The 18,530-nt window shown below is 52.2% G+C and overlaps 1 protein-coding gene across 1 annotated transcript in view; it reads left to right on the top strand.

Moving 5' to 3' along the window:
• Window positions 1–15,768, top strand: part of JPH3 (junctophilin 3) — a 56,867-nt gene extending 41,099 nt beyond the window's left edge. The window contains exons 4-5 of the mRNA XM_005432288.4: window positions 3,210–4,129; window positions 15,596–15,768. Of these exons, the coding sequence (XP_005432345.1) occupies window positions 3,210–4,129; window positions 15,596–15,676 (1,001 nt within the window). The 3' untranslated portion in view covers window positions 15,677–15,768. The remainder of the gene's footprint in view (window positions 1–3,209; window positions 4,130–15,595) is intronic.
• The last annotated feature ends 2,762 nt before the right edge of the window (window positions 15,769–18,530 follow it).

The raw sequence follows: 18,530 nt of genomic DNA on the forward strand, positions 1-18,530 counted from the left end.
ATGGCCCCCTCAGTGTCAGCCCTGCAGGCATCCTGGCCCCTCATCCATAGTGCCACCCCTGCGTGAAGGGACACAGACTCCAGCCCTGCAGGCACCGGCTCTGGCTCCAGCACCCCCATACGTGCCACAGCAGTGCCCTGAGGCCTTCACCTGGAAAAAATAAAAATATCCCGGCTCAGTACCCTGCATCACCCTCTCCTCTGTGCTTTTCCATCTCTGCCTGCCATGGGGATCTGCCACGTTCCCATCATGAGGTTGTGCCTCCCCGGTTCAGCCCACGGGCTGGATGGTGCTGGTGAATTGACTCCCCCGGGGTGATGGCAGCACGTCAGTGGCAGAGGCAGGAGCTCAACACCGCACCAGATCCCGTACGTGGGTCCTTGGGGGCACGGCAGCAGCTGGGGGCACGTGCTCGGCTTTGAATATGCCGCAGCTGGCTGGGCAGGGTTGCCTCAATCCTGCTGGAAATCCAGATTTGGTGCTCAGCATCCTCCTTTGCGCTTTCACAACCGTTCTTCCAGGAACATCACGTGCTCCTCGACTAATTTTAGCTCCAAATAATTGTTGCACATCCTTGGGTGTTGAAAGCCGGCACTGTGCATCTGTTGAGTTCCTCCGCACGGAAACACCTGCGTCGCTGCGGGGCTCCGGGGCTGGAGGGGTGGCGTGTCCCAGCGCCGTGGGCACCTGCTCATCGGGAGCCCCAGGCAGGGGCTACAAAACTCAAGGAATTAACCCATGGGGAGGCAGGATTAGATCAGCTCACTGCAGGGCTGGGTGAGGAAGGTTTAGGACGAGAGGGTGCTTAATAACGTGGTCCCTGGTGTGGGTCTGCAGGGTGAAGATGCTGGAGCATCACTGGGCTTTCCTGTCTCCATCGTGGGGCTCGGGGGACCGGGGGAGATGGGGGTTGGCGGTGCTGTGCGGGAGCAGTGGGTGTAGTGAGGCTGTGGCTGGTTGTGCCCTTGGAGATCGGCTTTGGGGTCATCGGAGCTCGTGGGAAGCTTTCGAATCCCTGCAAGTCCAGCAAGAGGCCCGCAGACCTGAACCAGGGAAGATTTGGTCAAAGCCTGAGACCAACAGGGACACCCCCAGTCTCGGGTGAGCCCATTTCAGTAGCTGGCTTCCCAGCCTTCTCGTGTGAAGTCATTTATTCCCTCCCTGCCTCAGTTTCCCATCCGTGATGCTGGAGGTGGCTGGAATGGGAACATCCGAACAACAGCCACAGAATCAGTCTGTACCTTTCTCCAGAGACAGTTATTCTGCGTGAAAAGAGAGGGGGTGAACTCCACCTTCACAGCAGTTTCCCACCAGTACAAGGATTGCTCAGGGGCTCCAGATAAATCCCAGGAGGTTCAGTCTCCCACAGACAAACAGGGACACAGGGAACGAACTAAGGCTGAACTATCTGAGTATTGTCCCAAAACACAAACGCGATTTTCCATGGCAAGTAATACCCAAAAAAAATGACAGTCGCTAGCAGATCATTTCCCGTCAAGAAATTGCTTCAGTAGGAAATTTCCAAGCAGCCTTGTTACTATTTCCCTCCCCTGCAAGTGCTCCAATGGGGACATCTGTCCCCATGCTCCTGGCATCCCCTGCGTGTATCCAGACCGTGGATGCGGTGGGACGCAGGGATGGCTGCGCGCGAAGGCACGTCCCAGCCGCAGCAGCTCCCCAAGAAGATGCGATAGAGAAAATTACTCGGCAGAAGTGGAGAGATTAGAGCAGGCGCTTCAGAGCATTTCTTTTTAAATGATGGTAAGAAATTGAGTTCTTCCTTTTTGAGACTCATTTCTTGTCTAGCCATAGAAATTGCAATTAGATGCATTTCAGGGGCATTAGGCAGTTAATATATTTATCAAATTATTCACGTAATTTAGCATGGCTTTAGCTGAGAACAGCTACGCCTTGAGAGGGTAAAATGAGAATTAACCACTATTAGCTTGCACCCCCTTGAAATAATCTGGTGTTTCATCAATGATTAATAAGTTGCAGGGTTTTTTCTAATTGTCTGGAGAAGCGACATGTTTCTCACCAGCCGGTCACCTCCAGCAGAAGACACTCAGCCGCTCCTGAAGTCCCTGTCCCTAGGGAGACACTGTCTGGGGTGTGCTCTGGGCTCAAGGGGAGTGAAATGCACAGCGAAATAAGGGTGATGGTGTCTATTGCACTCACGTAGCTCTGAACACGTGTGCTCCTGCCTGAACATGTGGGGCACGGCTGCCCACGTGCTCCCCAAACGTCCCGCCCTCCGTGTCTGTATGGGGCAGGAAAGCTGGGGGATACATGGTGTGGGGGGGGGCTTCCTTAGTGGGAGGCTTGCACATCTGTCCAGATGGGACCATCTCCCTGTGAAAACTCTGGGATGGGATTCCCTGTCCGTACTGCACAGCCAATGCGCGGCCCGTCCCGGGCGAGGTGGGGGGACTTGGGCAGCGAGCCAGGCACGGGCTGATCCCGGCGCCCGGCACACAAGCGCAGGGCACGGCATGAGCCATGGGCTGCCACCAGCTGCACCGCAGGTTGCCCCTGTCATGCTGGCAGACTGGGAACTGGTGGGAAAGGGGGGTCAGATGGATCCCCCCCAAACAAAGTCAACGGACAGGGACATAACCCCCTTAACACAGGGAGTGGCAGCGTGCTCAGCGCAGGCATGGTGCCGTGGAGCCATGCGGGCTGCTTTTGAGCCCACTCCTCTGCCTGCACAGGGCTCCCAGCAGCTCTGCATCCCAAGTGGCTTCCCCACATCGCTGGGGCTGCAAAACTGTTGCAAGTCATTTTGCTGGTAGCACACACAGGCGGTTCCCTGAGCCCCAGGCAGGGTGCCTGACGAGGACACCCACTGTGGAGCCTGTTTGGCTCAGCTGGAAAGGAGAGCCACAGTGATGCCCGGTTGTCTCTAAAAGGGTGGTGGCCCTTGAGTTAACAGCAGTGGAGGAACACAACCTTCATGGGGGATGCCTCTGTCCTGACAATGCCGTAGCTGATGCCAAACCGTCTCCCGTGCCGGGCTGCAGCCGCTCACACCGCGCGGCTCTGTTTATTGTGCTAAGCTGCCGCCGTCCTGACCTTGCCCCGCGGTTCCCCTGCTGTCTGGCACCCTCAGCCCTGTTCTTTGACATGAAAAACCAGGTGGGTGCCCACAGAATAGAAATAATCCTGTTGCATTTCTCTCTCCCTCTCTCTTCTAACGACTACACAAAAAGGGCTCGAATGCCAGAGACCGAAGCGCCAGAACTCGAGCGATGACATTGAGGTCCTCTCCACCGGGACGCCCCTCCAACAAGAGAGCCCCGAGCTGTACCGCAAAGGGACCACCCCGTCCGACCTGACTCCCGACGACAGCCCGCTGCAGAGCTTCCCCGCCAGTCCCTCCTCCACGCCGCCCCTGGGGCCTTCCTGCAGGAACAAGAGCACGCACTTCTCCAGGCAGGTCTCGGTGGACGAAGAGAGGGGTGGGGAGATCCAGATGTTGCTGGAGGGACGCGGTGGGGATTACTTGCGACCCAACAGCTGGAGCGAAGAGAAGGTCAGCGGGACTCGCGGTGTGAGAAGCGGGACGCTGCGCAGCGGTCAGCTGGGGTCCGCCTCCATCCCTGAAGACTACAGAGGTCGGAGTGGAGGACACAAACATTCGGCCTCCAACCACAAGCAAAGAGAGAGGTGGACAGATTCCCCAGCCACGGTTTCATGGACTTCCCACCACAGGTCCCACAACCACAGCTCAGGGAGCTCCAAGCTGCTTGAGCTAGACGAGGAGAAGATGAGCAATTACGAGATGGAGATGAAGCCCCTCATGAGGATGGATTCTTATATGCAAGAGATTCACACCCAAAAAAGACACTATAGCAAAGGGGGACCCTGCAGGAGCATGGCTGATGACCACCGTGGGGAAGACCGGGGCTTCGGGGTTCAGAGACTGAGGTCTAAGTCCCAGAACAAAGAGAATTTCAGGCCAGCTCCCTCTGCCGAGCCCACGGTGCAGAAACTGGAAAACCTGAGATTCGGGGACAAAGCTGAACCTCGGCTACTAAGGTGGGACTTAACCTTCTCCCCGCCACAGAAATCTTTACCTGTTGCACTAGAATCTGAAGAGGACAATGGGGATGCGCTCAAATCCAGTACGGTAAGTAGGCGAAATTGCGTCTTGAAATCTGGCCGAGAAACCCGGTGCAGAGCTGTTGTGGTACTGCAGCGGAGCGGGGGGAGGTCCCTCTGCCGGGCTGACCCCCGAATTATTGTGGCTTTGTGCCTTGAATCCCGCCTCCTCCTTTCTCCCACGCTGCGTGATAGCGTGTGTGGGAAGTCGCTGGGGGGGTTTCTCCACGGCCTTGGTGGGAGCAGCAGGTTTCGCACTGGAGGATGCGAGCCGCAAGTTTGAGTTTGTTTTACAATCCAGCCCTGGGGCCAGTGATAAAAATACGTTATCGCTGGGATTTTGAGCACTCACCTGGTGGAAAAGCTGCAGGAGCAGGGGAGGTGTTGGTGATGCTTCCCTGAAGTTCGGTTAGGTGACAGAACTTCATGCCGGCCCAGGAGCGCAGCGTGACCCTGTTGCGACATCACATCAGTTCTTAAATGCCGGTGGCTGAGCATCACGTCAGCCCGCCGCCACTCCCCGTCACTGCCGCTGTGCGATGGCACTGCCTGCCGGAGCGGTGGCCTTGTCTCCATGTCGCACTGGAGGCCTGACCCAGGTGGATGAGGGACTCCATGGTCACGGTGCAGGGGACATTGCAAAGAGGTTGCATCCCTGCGCTGGCCACTGCTCGGGGCTGCCGGTGCTGACCCGCATGGTGTGTACAGCTCAGGTGTTCTGGTGCGTGGGTGCTGCTGAGCCAGGAGGGGGTACAAGCCGCTCAGTGGGGGGATGCAGTGCAAAAGGGTCTTGGCAAACCACAGTCAAGAGGATGCAATTTGGGAAAGGTGCCTAGGCAGGGAAAGCAAGGGTAGTGGGCTACTAGAGCTCTGCGGGTCCGGGTGGTGTAGCAGGTTACAGCCAAACGTCAGTCTATACGCTCACTCTGAAGAGCACGAGCACACTTTCTAAGCTGGAGCATAACTTACGGGACCTGGAGGATAACCCCTTGTGAGACATCCAGTCCTGGGCTCCTGGTTTCAGGAGAGGCAAAGACACGTTGGGCATTAACAACTGGCTCCTGGGAAGAGCTGGTGGTGTCCAGGTTAGGGAAGAGGAGATGGAGCGATCTTCAAACACGTAAAAGAGCCGCTGCAAAGTAGAAGGGAATAATCTGTTCTCAGTGAACAGAATTAATGGGCTTAAATTCAAGCATTAGAGGCAGTGGTTAGCCAGTAGCCGTTACTTGTGAGTTGGGGGCTGCAGTAACTTGCCTGGGGAGGCCGTGGTGGCTGGGCAGGAGGAGGTGGTGTAAGACCCGGCTGGACATCTGCAGCTCAGATGTGACATGGACAGGGCTGAGCCAGCCTTGGGAGAAGGCTGAGCTGTGTGATTTTTCAGGCCCTTTCCAGCCCTGTTTTTTGATGATTTCCAGACTTACCGTTGAGAGCAGCTCCCCCACCTGTTCTCCCCGTTGGTTTGGCATTGCTGGGAGGGGCGACGGGTATCTGATGGGAGCAGTGGGGAAACCAACACCGCTCCAAACTGCCTCTTGTCGGGTCAGTGCCAAACACAGAGCAGGGCTGGAGGGGTCCCATGCTGCTGGGTGTGCCACAGCCCAGGCCAGACCTCCACAGGAGAAAGGAAAATCTGTAACGCTCAGTTGGTGGCATTTCAGGCTCTGGCAGAAGGAAGGAGCTAAATCCCCCTGTCAGGGTAGCAGAAGATGATGCCTGGTTGTTTGGGAGACAGGGATCATGAAACTGAAATTACATTTGTCAGTCACGCCGAAAGTTTGGGCATCATGGTTTAAAATGGGTGATTACTGTTGCCATACCTACAGCATCCCCGCTTCTCCAGCCGCCTGCCAACGGCTCTGCAGGCAGAGCAAAGGTGTCGGCACCTGCAGCCAAGGGATGGGAGCGAAGGGGTGGGAGAGAGGAGGGAGTGGTGACATCTGCAGCCCGAGGGCAGCCGGGATGCAGGAAGGACTAAACTACAGATCTGCCACAGTTTCCCTGCTGTGGCTGCGGATAACTCACCCCACCCCACCCCCACCCCCAGCCCTGTAGCTTTCTGGCTTCCTATTCATCTTGCGAGCTTCGGCACAGGCTTGAAAGCACCCACACAGCATTTAAGAAGAGCTGAACGCAGGGTGTTTGCTGGTGGACGGCACTGTAGGACACATCTTACCAGTCCGGATGAAAAAAGAGCACCAAGCGAAGGCAGCCCTGAGCACACAGCACTGAGCAGGCGGCGGGTGCCCAGGCCGGACCGGGCTGTCCTCACCTGCTAGCGTAGGCGCCTGTGAAGCGCTACAGCAATGGCAGGCAGCACTAGGAGCCTGACAAGCTTTCAGAGGGGAAGGCAGCAGCAGTAATTGCATGGACATCAACCCTGCTGAAGTCCTGGTACTGGCAGATTGTCCAGCACCGTTGATAATGTGACCTCCCACAGCGGCAGGGAGCTGGGAGAGGCGCGGGTCCCCACGGGGGAACAAAACCAGCGTTTCTTCTCGCTGCGAGCCACGCGTTCCTCAGGGGGATGGCTGGCAGAAGCAGTCCTGGTGTCTGTGCCCAGCCAGCCCAAGTCAGACGTGCTGCAAAGGCTCCCGCCTCACAGGCAGACCCCAGCCCACATGCCAGAGCCATCATGCCCGGGGAGGAGGGCTTGAGCCGCAGCGCTGGAGGTAAATAGCAGCTAATGCAACATAACGGCAATGGCTATAGGAGTGAATCCCGGGCACTAACAAAGGGGCACAGCCTGCATGTAAAGGCACACAGAAAAGCCATTAGGATGCACATCATACTTTTTAAGTGCTGTAGCTGTGAAGCAGCATGTTCAGTTTTCTCACATTCATAACCGAGGGTGGAACAGATGGTGAAGGTTTGGGAGGAAGCTAATGCAATACAGAGGAAGAGATAATATGTGGATTTAAATAACCTACAATGCCAGCAACAATTTGTTCTAGCAAGAATTGCACTGTGCTGGCAGGGTTTTGTTCCAGTGGCCTGGCAGGGAGAGGGGTGGTCGGACAGGAGCAGGGGAAGCAGGTGTAGGAGAGGAATGGGAGGTTTGGTGATTTGTGTTCCAACCTCCTGCCTAACGCCAGGACTGTGCCTGCATCTGCCATCAAGTATCTCAAAGCATTTCAGACTTCGGTGAGCGCAGAGGGGTCCCCGAGGAAGAGGAGGGGAAGGGTAAGGGGGATCTGCTCCCCAGTCCCCACACCCACCTCTCTCTGTGCACGCTCAGTGATGTGGGGCACTTGCACGCTCAGTCCCGCAACAAAAATCACTGCAACCTGCTCATGCTCCAGGTCTTTTCACACAGAATTAAAGCTCCCCAACTTCCCCAAAGCCCCATTTCTCATGCCAGCCTGAAATACCCCTCCCCTTCGGACTCCCAGCAGCTCGCCTCCAGCGTACAGGCAAACCACAGCTCCCGGGAGAGGCCGGCTGTGCGCACGCGTGTACGTGCACGCGTGTGAGCCCACGCCGTTTCAGCTTGCATGACAGCCTGCTTCCCTGTGATCCACAGCACTGCCATCTGTGAAGCTGCTCACTGAAAAGGGCATTTCTCATCTCCCAGACAGCTGGGCTCTTTCAGAAAGGTGCCTGCCAATGAACGGGAAGGATGCTTTTAGCTGAGTAGGGCTATTTTTGCCCTACCTGGAGTATCCCTGCGCAGAACTGAGGTCACCCACACAGGTTATCTTGTTTTAAAAATAATCTGCCATAACCCAGCTCTACACATGGCATCGATGAGCCCGGTGGGTTGGCTCTGTGTCGGAGTGCCAGCATCAGCTTCGAGAGCAAGCACACCTCTGGCAGTGCTCGCAGGAATGGGGTGGGGGTGCAGGTCTTGCAAAAATGCAGTCTTAAAACTATCGCTGATTTTGATCTCTATCTTAGAAACAAGGCTGGACCAGCTCGGGGCTGTGGGGTGCCTTGGCATCCAACCTTTTCAATGCGTCCCCAGGTGGGAATGCAGACCTCTGTAAAGGAGTCAGACACATAGGTTGCTATATGAGCTACAGGAACTTCGTTCCCAGTCATTTTTCACCAGTCCCTTAAAAAGAAGCTCCCAGAACCCCCCTTCGTTGGGGCTGCACATCGGTAATTGAAAATTGCTTCTATATAAAGGTCATTTCTTGAGGCCACCACTCAATAACATTGATGAAATTCAGCACTGCTTTGTGTTCACTATCAGGGGACTTTGGGGTTTTGGGGTCATCAAGCCAGCGGTGCAGTCATACAAACCCTTGAAAATTGCATTTAAAGCCACCTGATCGTTCTGTGTCCCTGTGTGCGCTGACCCCGGCGTGCACAGAACAAACTCACATCAGTTGTCATCGTTCGGAGCGGATGAAGGCGGAAACCAACGTGCCAGGACCGGTGTCAGTGTTGTCGGATTAAGGGACTTACATGGACGTCACCATCCTTTCTGGCCTTAAAGGCCCATGAAGCACAAAGCTCAAGGTGCCTGAGCCTTTGAGAAGATCTAAAATAGGAAAGGAAAAAAGGAATTGTTGAGATGCTGGAAAGGAAAGAGGCTTTCTAAAGTGCCGGCAAGCCTTTTATCCATCAGCAGAAAACACCACATTTTTAGGGTTGGGGGGAAAAAAAGGAATACATCTCCTTTTCTGCAGGTGCTGAACATCTGCAGCTTCTAAAAAGGAAAAGAAGTGTCTTAGGCACAGAGGTCCTCAGCGTGCCTGTGAGAAGGGCCAGTGCTCAGGCATGAACAGAGCCTGATTCATCTGCCTGTCCTCATTTAGCAGGAGCGATCACAGACATTCAGATGAAGACTTCTAGGGACACGTCGTGGTCTCACTAAAGGCACCCTGGAGATGTGAGTAGGCTTAAGACTTAGCCCTTTAAAATCCCCCTGTCTCTTCTCATTGAGATAGCCTGACAGCAGGGCAGCAGCCAAAAAAGCCCCAGCCCAGCCACCCCTGACATTTCCTTCCATTGTCACATGCTGTCGCATAAAATCTCAGTGGTCTCAGCTGTTTTCTAACGGTACTGCCTCTTAACAGCAAACCAACCGGGGGGACCAGCTGCAGCAAATGGAGATGGTTGGGATCCCTAACTGCCGGGTTCGGGATGGCAGAGGGACCCCATTACTGCCTGCCGGTACCCGCCGGGGAGCCAGGCAGGGATTCCAGCCGCCGCAGCATCTTCCTCGCTCTCTCGCTGCGCGAGGGGCGTATTTGCCATCAAGATATTCTGAGCAGGTTTCGCTGTCGCTGGGGAAAGTGAGGAGGAGGCAGCCAATCTGCAGGCAGTGCCGGGCTGTGCCGGAGTGCCAGGCAGCCGGAGCCCTGCGAGGGAGGGTGCCCGGGCAGGGGCTCAGCCCAGGCTTCTGCGAAGCAAGGGAGGGGGCTGCAGCACAGCCACACGCCCCAGGAACGGCACCATCCTGCCGATGTGGGCGATGGATGCTCCCTTCTCCAGCAGCTGTGGGGTTATTCTTGAAGGGATTGACCTTGAGGTGGAGTGTTTTCCTTCAGAAAAGTTAAGCATCTCGAGCCCTGAAGAGTGTAAAATGAGAGAAAAATAACTGCTGGCTCTTGCCCCTGCCCCGAACGGGCACCCGCTGTTGGAATTGTGCATCTTCCCTGCATCTCAGACCAGGCATGATGCCGTGCGTGGAGTCGCTCCCGTCTGTCTACCTCTGGACCAGTCTGCTGGGAAAGGGGCCAGGGGACCTTTCTGTGGTTCGCCTCCTTGGGACTAAACCCTGTGGCTTATCCCTGTGGTCCTCTCAGTCTTCCTGCTTCAGGTTTTTCCGTTTATTTTTTTTCCCATTGGGAGCCTTCAGCAGGTCTCCTAACACAGGCGCGTCTGGGTTTTCCTTATTTCTCTCGTCTCAAACAGGTTCAAACCCCAATCCCAAATGGCCGTGGCACATCCACACCTCCCTACAAGTGTAAGCTGTAATTACACGGGAGCAAGGAGGAAGATCAGTCCTGCAGACACCCACGTGCCATCACACCTCCAGAGATGAGCCAGGTCTGAGCATCGCCACCACTGCAGCCTGCGTGGGCAGGGCTGTCACATGCGCAAAGAAGGGTGCCAGGGTGTCTCTTTTTAAGACAAATCATAATCGGAAACTGTTCTTCCTCTAATTTCTTTCATGTACAGACATCGCAGGCATTACTTGTAACAACACAAGGTAAATAATGTTCAGAGAGAAATGTGATGTTTAACTTGACAGGGTCCTTTAAAAACCCTTTTAATCTCAGGGGGGCCCTTCGATGTACCTGAAGAGAGCACCCTGCTGACTATGCCTCTGTCATCCCGGATTCATTTTAGGGTTTTGAGCCCAGCTCCACATCTTATACTAGCTTGGGAAAAAGTTGGGGTCAGGTCAAATGCCAGCTTTTGACCACACAAGAACCAAAAATCTTAAAACCACACATACAGCTCCAAACACACGGCTCGCTCCTGGCGGCGCAGGCACCTGTAATGGGAGGGCTGAACCAGGGGTGACAAAACAGTTCATGAAGAGACACCATCTCGGGATAAATCCTTGTGTTCACTTTAGCCACCTTTCTCTGCAGGAGCAGGTTTCCCCGTACCACCCGACTCAGCTGCACACTGGTATCAAGTGCCTGTTCCCCTTGCACGGGCTCATTCAGCATCTCCTGGGCTGCCTTCCTCGAGTCACGGGAGATGCTGTAATACGCTGGAGAAAGCAAAGTGAATCCCTTATGTTTCTTTTGCTAAATGCTCCTTAACCGTTTCACAGCAGCCTGTTCCTGGCAATTATGTGACAATTCAGCACAAATGTCACGGAGCTGCTAAGTTTTCAGCACTTTCCGCAGTGCTGAGGCTGGAAAACAATGCACATATATTTTTTGCTGATCCAAGTCCTTTAGTAATTACACTTAATAGATCCCAGAGGGATTCCTAGGTAACCTGCACTATGGTTTCCATGGCAGGGAGACAGAGCTTGTACCCTGCGATAACAGATAATAATGGATTGTTAATGCTTAAATTAATTATGCCACAATTGTATTTGTAAACCAGCTGTCCCTTGTATTCCCAGTAAGACTCCTGAGTTGCTACACAACAGTTAAAGGATAAAGCCAAACAAAACAGAGGGGACAGAAATGGTGGTGCTCAGCCACAGCTACCATCAGAGCTGCAGCGTGCCCAAAACCACAGACTGGAGGAAACCTTCACTCCTAACTTCTACAGCTACAATTACTGTTACCACCCCTGTGCCATAACAGGGGTTTATTTACATTTTAGTGTTTCCGTGGGTTTGGGTCTGTGTTGCAGCTCTCTAGACTTCGGAGGAAATTGTAAAAGTCCTTGGAGACCATCCCCATCGATACAGTAGGACCGTTTCAACGCAGCCGATACTGGCGTATGTTGCCTGTCCTTGGCAGATGTTTTCCTCCTCCTATGAAGGAGTCCAGGGACCTTACTATAAAAAATAAAAACAAGAAATCGCAGCCCCAGAGCTGCCTTGTTTTGCTGATGAGATTTGCCATCAGCCAGTATGCCGGATGATGCTTAGGCACACCAGAGCTTGATTTAATTTTTCCTTTCCTGGAGCCAGGCTGGTAACCATTCTGGGTGGAATTCATCTCACGTCACTTGGTCTACAGACAGCCTAGATGGTTAGCGCAGACTAGATGTCTAACGTTTAGACAGCTAAAATTGGGTGAGAGGACGCTGCCAACTGGCGTCTGCTTCCCAGTAAAGCAGGTTCTGGACTTGCGGGCACTGCGCTGGGAGGCAGCACAGCATTTCACAGCAGAGCCCCGGCTCCTGAATGGCAGGCAGGGTAGTTTAAACAAATCTCTGCAGTTCCTGACGGCCTGCTTGAGCACTACTATTTCAGGGCTAAAGAGAGTGTTGTAGCTTTTAAAAAGAAGAGATAAAAAGGAAGAGATTTGCAGGCTGCTTGCTGGCTTTGACACACAAACCCCAAGGCTCAGAAAATCGGTCAACTCCTGTCTTTCCAGCACCCCAGAGCCTGCGATACATCTGGCCTGGGGGGGTTGTTTGGGCTTTCCTAAGTCTCAAGGGGGCCAGAGGTGTCATAAAGCCCCGCCGGACTACTAAAGCAACATGCAAAGTTGCAAATCAGGGGTCCTGTCTCTTCTTCCTAAATGTGGGTGGCCCGTGTTAGAGGGCTAGCATGTGGCGTGAAGAGTCGCAAAAGCTGCTAGTTCTAATAACGCTGGCAGTAGCTGCAGCAAAAGGGAGTTCACTGACCTATTGCCAGGCTGGGCTCAGCAAAACATCTCTTCCGAAGCACAAACCCAGAAGTGATTCATCTTCTGCTTGGGCACTGAGCAGGAATCATTTCTTAGAAGCAGATGACACATATCCCAGGACATCCTTGCCATCAAAGGGGAGAAGGGCAAGCGTTTCCCCTGAGCGGAGGCTAAGGCACAAAGACCTTACAAGTTAGAAATAAGCCAGACATAAGCATTTAGAAATGCAGCAGGATTCGTAATTGGAGCTAAAACAGAAGCTTCAGAGTCGCAAAGCTGCTTATCCACCAGCTGCCACAGGCAGGACTCCAGCCCCTGCCAAGATACACCAGCATCTCACCGGGGAGAGCAGCCCTACCTGCGAGTGCTGACGGAGAGCCCTTGGCGGGGTCGGCACAAGGAAGAGGGTGTTGAAAAGAGGGAACTGCAAAAAGAAAGCAGAATATGTAGGTTGCCAGACTTTCAGATTTGAGCCGTACGGTGTGCAGAGACCCCTCCCCTCCCTGGTCATCCTATTTCTGGGATGCTGTTGCTGGCAAATGCAGAAGGCCCGGCATACGCAGGCAAGGCAAGCGTTTTCTCCTGCCTCTGCACAGAACAGAGGATGCAAGATGCAAATAGACTGAGCCAGGGAGCTGAGCAAAACATTCGTGCACGGGAATCCAGTTGCTGCTGTGCCAGCGGGTACGTGCGTGTGGCCTCCTCCCGCTTTTCTAGATGGAAGGCGTGACTTTGATGTACTGGTATAGAAACGAAGGGCGCGCTTCCTCCCGGGACACCATCCCATCAGCATCCTCTGAACACAAGTTCAGAGCAACACAACAAAGGGTTGTGATCTCGGTCAGTCCAACGGGTCCATCCCCAAGTGTCCGGTTTGGGGGAGCGGGTAAAACTCAAACAGCAGAGAACCAAGGGGCAGCCAGTCCTGCTCTTCGTCAGGGAGGAGGAAGCAGCCTCCAGATTATCCCGAGTCACATCAGGTTATATACGACTTTGCTTCCTTCGTGGTATTGAAACGAGACGGTAGCCCGAGCAGAGCAGGGGCAGAAATGGTTGCTGCTTCTTTGGCAGGGGAAATCAAATGGTGAGTGGACCAAGGCTAATGCAAGTGGAGAGAGAGCAATTAAGTCCTTCCCTGGCTGCGAGGTGGAGGGAACCAAAGGCATTTGTGTCTCTGTGGTGCCCTGCCAACAGAAACAATGACAGTGATAATCACTTGCAATCTGTTATTATATTAACACGAGCTCAAAAATCGTAAAACCCAATAATCTTTTGAAATGAAGCTAAACCCCCCAAATGTAAATAACACACGGCATCGCAGCGCTTGGCAGCAGCAAGGCTTGGGTAGGGGGGAGCGGCAGCAGGGGGGTGGTTTCTGCCTTTGAAAGGCTTTGCGTGGTGCAGGCGGAGAGATTTGCTGGAAGCAGTCAGGCGTGGATACCTGGCTGCCAGGAGAGGCTCTCCGCAATCCCTCCATTTGGTTGGCTTCCTTTGACCCTGTTGCTAAGCTACAAATATGCCTTTCCAGCAAGCTCCAGCATCCCCACTCCCACCCACTCCCAAATGCGAACTGAATCAGCCTGCTTAGAAGAGAAACGATCTCTGGCCAGCAAGGAGCTATATTATTTTTTTTTTTGCCTTTTTTTTTTTTTTTTTTTTTTTTTTCCCCAGCAGCTCTGCAGAGTGGTACAAGGACTTGCTCAGAAAGGGCAGCCACCCCTGCCCCATGCCAACCCCACAGCCACTGGAGATTTGTTAGGAGGACAGGAGCACAGAGAAAAGCATTTATATCATTCCAGGCAAGGAAAGCTGGCACAGCTCCATTGCAGCAAGAATAGACAAGGATACCAGCTACTCCGAGAAATAGCTACCACCTACCTGCACACACGCTTGCTCACCCTGAAGCAAGCCACGTTAACACTTTAGGACAGCGAATGTTTTATGGCAGGGACGAGGTGACAGGGTGGATGGTTTTCTGACTGGTGTTCTGCAGAAAGATGCACGGGAGGGCTGCCTGCAGTCCCGACGCTGAGCGGTCTCTTCCTGTCATTCCTGGGATGCTGTGGGGGTCCAACAGCCACATCCTCACCCGGTCCCCCACAAGCTCTCTGGGCTGCCTTTATGCTCCGTGGAAAGCCACTGATGCTCCCGGGGCGCCCTGCAACCTTGCGGGGGGTGTCTGGCCACGGGCCAGCTGCGATGCAGGTTGCTGCAATGGTTTCCACATAGTCCCCAGGAGCTTAATTTGGTCCGCATGAACCTCAGGAAGGGTTCTCAGAGCTCTCCCAAAAATGGTGCCTTAACATAGACCACCATGTGCTGACCTGACTTTTGCCATTATCAGGATACCTGTACAAGGAATGTTTATTGGGAAATGTGTTTTCAAGATTCCCCCAAACAACTGTATGATCCAATATAGTTTTGGGGTTTTTTTTCCCCTTTTCATTGACCACCCCGGGTAAGCAGCCAATTTTAGTTATTTTTTTTATGGCCAGATTTCCTATGTGTGTGACCTGGAGGAGTCCATAAGCAACCGCTGTCTTAATTGACGGGTCTGGTGGGTGTGCATCCAGGTGTTGGCGTGGCAGACACTGGGTCTGGAGCTCACCTGGGGACCTGGATGCTGTTTGTGCTGATGCACAACAGTAAACAGTCTGCCCCAAGACTTGCAGGTATACGCGTCTATTGAGGCAAACGGATGGAAAGTAAGCAGCTCAGAAAAGCCGGAGTCCAGCAGCTGTGCTGTCACTGAGGCGTGAGAGGGACAGTGCTACCAGGGGTGCTGCAAGCCCCAAGAATGCCTTGGGCTATGGGTCAGTGGCAGGGGGGAGCAAAGGGGCTCCCAGCAGAGCCTGATTGACTTCTGTTGGTGAAAAGGGAGAGGGATTTTGTCAGCCTTTGCAGAGTCAGGGGGCTGCCTTAGGAGGACACTGTGCTTAGATGAGCCAGCGGTGTGACCTGTTTACTGTCTCAGGGACAGGAGCAAAAGATCTGGGTTTAGTCCCTGCTTCTGCTGGTCGCTCACCTCTCGGGGAGATCTTTATCCACGCCTGCCTCGCTAAGGCAGCAGCCTGCAAAACTTCAGCCAGGGTCACCAAGCGCTTCGGGATCGTTGGCTGGAGGGTGTAAAACAGCTGTTTGGGGTCTGCTCACCTGCAGACCTGCCTGCCCTGCAGGATCCTGGACCCAGGGCAGCTCCCAACCCCAGACACAGAGCAACCTCAGCCACAGCTTCAACCTGCCTTCTAACTCCTCTCCTTCTCTTTCTCTTCCAGGGCTCAGCTCCCATCCTGGTAGTCATGGTGATCTTACTAAATATTGGAGTCGCCATTTTGTTTATTAACTTTTTCATCTAATTCAAGACTGTCTTGTTTGCAAAAATAACAGTTACATGTATGAATGAGGGGAAAAAAAAAAAACCCAAACAACAACAACAAAAAGGGAAAAATCATAACTCGAACTGTCCTATGACAATTTCCAAGTCTTTTCACAGAAGAACAACAAACGATCGAGTCTCACTCACAGTTTGCCTTTTTTCCTGGGTAATGTTTTTTGGATTTTAGCCAGAATTCTTTGCTTGTATAACACTATGCTGTGTGGCATGGCAAAATGCTATCAACACTCTGCCCCCCCAACACTGGAAAGGATGAGAAGGAATCCCAACAAAATAAAACCTCATTTCCCTTCCCCTCACCCCCCAAAAAATGTATTCATAACAACAGTAATGAACCCCAAAATGGAGACTAGATGAGGGGACCATGGCGAGATTTTGTTTGAAGTATGTACGGGTCTTGGGATGCTCCAGGCTGAGTTTCCCAGGGAAATCCACAACAGCTTTCATGGTAAAGTAAATGCAAGAGAAAAGCAAAATCAGGCTTTTCTTCCTGCTCCCTTCACAAATGGAGAAACACTGCTGTAAGGAGGAGGAGCGCGGGGAAGGCACGAACCCTGTCTAGATGTGAAAGATGGGAGGAGGGCAACGGGCCCCATTTTGTTATTTGTTTTTAAAACAAAGCAGCAATTGGTATTTTGCTAAATTTCTAGGGGCAGGGGGGGAATAGGGAACACAAGGTGTGAGCAGCAGCCCCACCACCCTCCTGCCTTCACTCCTTCTCCCCAGGCTGCTCCCCCCATGGCAAGGCTGGAAAACTACCCAGTGCTACTTCTGATACCCAGCCAATTTCTCCTGGTGAAAAACACGTGTCTAGATTCCCCAAAAACCTTGCAGGCACCTTCAGCAACACAAACTGAGCGGCTGCTGGTCATCGTGCCGTGCTCGCCGACACGTGAGGAGCAGCGTTATTTGAGCATCCCATCCCAAACACCTGCGTGCAAAGAGATGCCGGGGAGCAGACTGGTGGGAAAGGACTGGGGAGAGAGGGCTCGATTCTGATCCACTTAAGATAACAATAAAGCAAAATAAGATGAAATTGTTTTTCAAAGGCATCCGGGGAGGAGCACTGGAGCATGTCCCTGAGAGGAGGGAGAGGGTGGTGGGTTTGTCTCTTACATCTTGCTGTGGACTGTTTCAGACATCATGCTTGGGCTCTGAGCATGTAGTATTTTGCACTTTGTAATGCAGGATGTATATTCCAGCTTCCAACATGTCCCTGTAAAAAAAAAAAAAAAGAAAAAAAAAAAAAAAAGAAAAAAAAGGGAAAAAAAAAGAAAAAAAAAGAAAAAAAAGAAGAAAAACAAAAAACCAAACATCATTGGCAATGGCAGCCTTTAAGGATGTATTCTTTTTTTTTTCTATGTCACTTAATTTGTTCGTTTATACCATCTTTGTAATATGCCTGCCTTGATTTTCTCCCCTCCCCTGTCCCCACTGATAATATGCATACTCATTAAAGATGCCGTATCCCTGTTCTGAGCTGTTATGGTCCCAATCACAAGAGTCTGGTCTTGGCTCAATTACTTGGAAATGGCTGATGTCCCCTCGGCTTTTCAAAAATGACTGTACTGTTTCCTCCCTTCCCCACCACGGAGATCGGCTTTGCCGGTGATCCACCATCACCAAGTACGGTTCAAACAGCTGGTTTGGGATTTGGTACATCTAGGGACCAAATGCCACCCTCAGTTCTACCCACTGCAGCTCTGTTCACAGGAGAAGGGGTGCGAGTGTGGCAGCAACCCGAGGGTGGGATGAAACCCTTATACAGACATACTGGGGGGGGGCGGATCCTTCTCGACATTTCACATACGGAGTGGTTGGGTACAGCCCTGACTTGTGGACTAAGCTTTGCTTTGCTTCGGTTTTAGCTGTTTCTCTGCTACCTTTTCAGCAGATTTCTTATTACACTGCACTGGATTGCTATATTTTTAACCAGAAATAAACTAAGGATTAGAGCATGTGCCAGTTAAATTCAGTTCTTTTCCTTACATGGTCTTATTCCCTCCTGTCGCAGTTTTTCTTCCTCTTTTTCTTCCTTTCCCTTTTCAGGCAGAGGGCAATGGGTGGACAGGGTAAATGATAACTGAAGGCAGCAGACCCCAGTAACTTTTTTATTTCATGTTCCACAGTTAACTGTCCATTATCTTCATACCTCTTTTTTATTTGTTTGTGGGATTTTTTTGTTTTTCCCTTTGGGTCCTTAGTCATCTTTTTTACTCTTGAATGACTGCTGCGTACCCGAAACAAACCAAGTAACAACATGTTGTGATTGCAGCCCTAGGAACCTCATCCACATGTTTTCTAATTCTGGTTGCAACCTTTTCTAAAGGCTCTCGAGGACTTTTTTTTTTTTTTTTTTTTTTTTTTTTTTTTACACATTCAAGTGCATGACGCAAAGGTCCCTCCAGGAGCAGGTTAAACAGTTACGCAAACACAGTATGATATTTAGATATATATAAACAGCACAAAAAGGCCTCTTATTATCAATCAAATAAGTACTAGCGATTTCATGACTAGCTTTTTCACACTGGCAACTGACTGCTTATTCCTGCTCTTGCCCATGTACCAGCAGTTATGTGCAAATTCAAATGCAACTCGAATTTTTCATCGCTTCGTTCCACGGCGTAAAACCTCAGTCAAGCTGAGGTTCGTTCAGTATGAAAGATAGCCAAAGACTAATATTAATTGGGTCCCAAACCACGTGTTTAAAAATAATGATTCCTTTATTAATCATGGGGAGCTGAGCAATTTGTCTTAGTTCTGGGCTTTTCACATTTGCCCAAGGCCAGAAATATTCTTGAGAAGTAGCCCAGAGA

This window comes from Falco cherrug, chromosome 14, assembly GCF_023634085.1.
Source record: "Falco cherrug isolate bFalChe1 chromosome 14, bFalChe1.pri, whole genome shotgun sequence".
Classification (NCBI taxonomy): Eukaryota; Metazoa; Chordata; class Aves; order Falconiformes; family Falconidae; genus Falco; species Falco cherrug.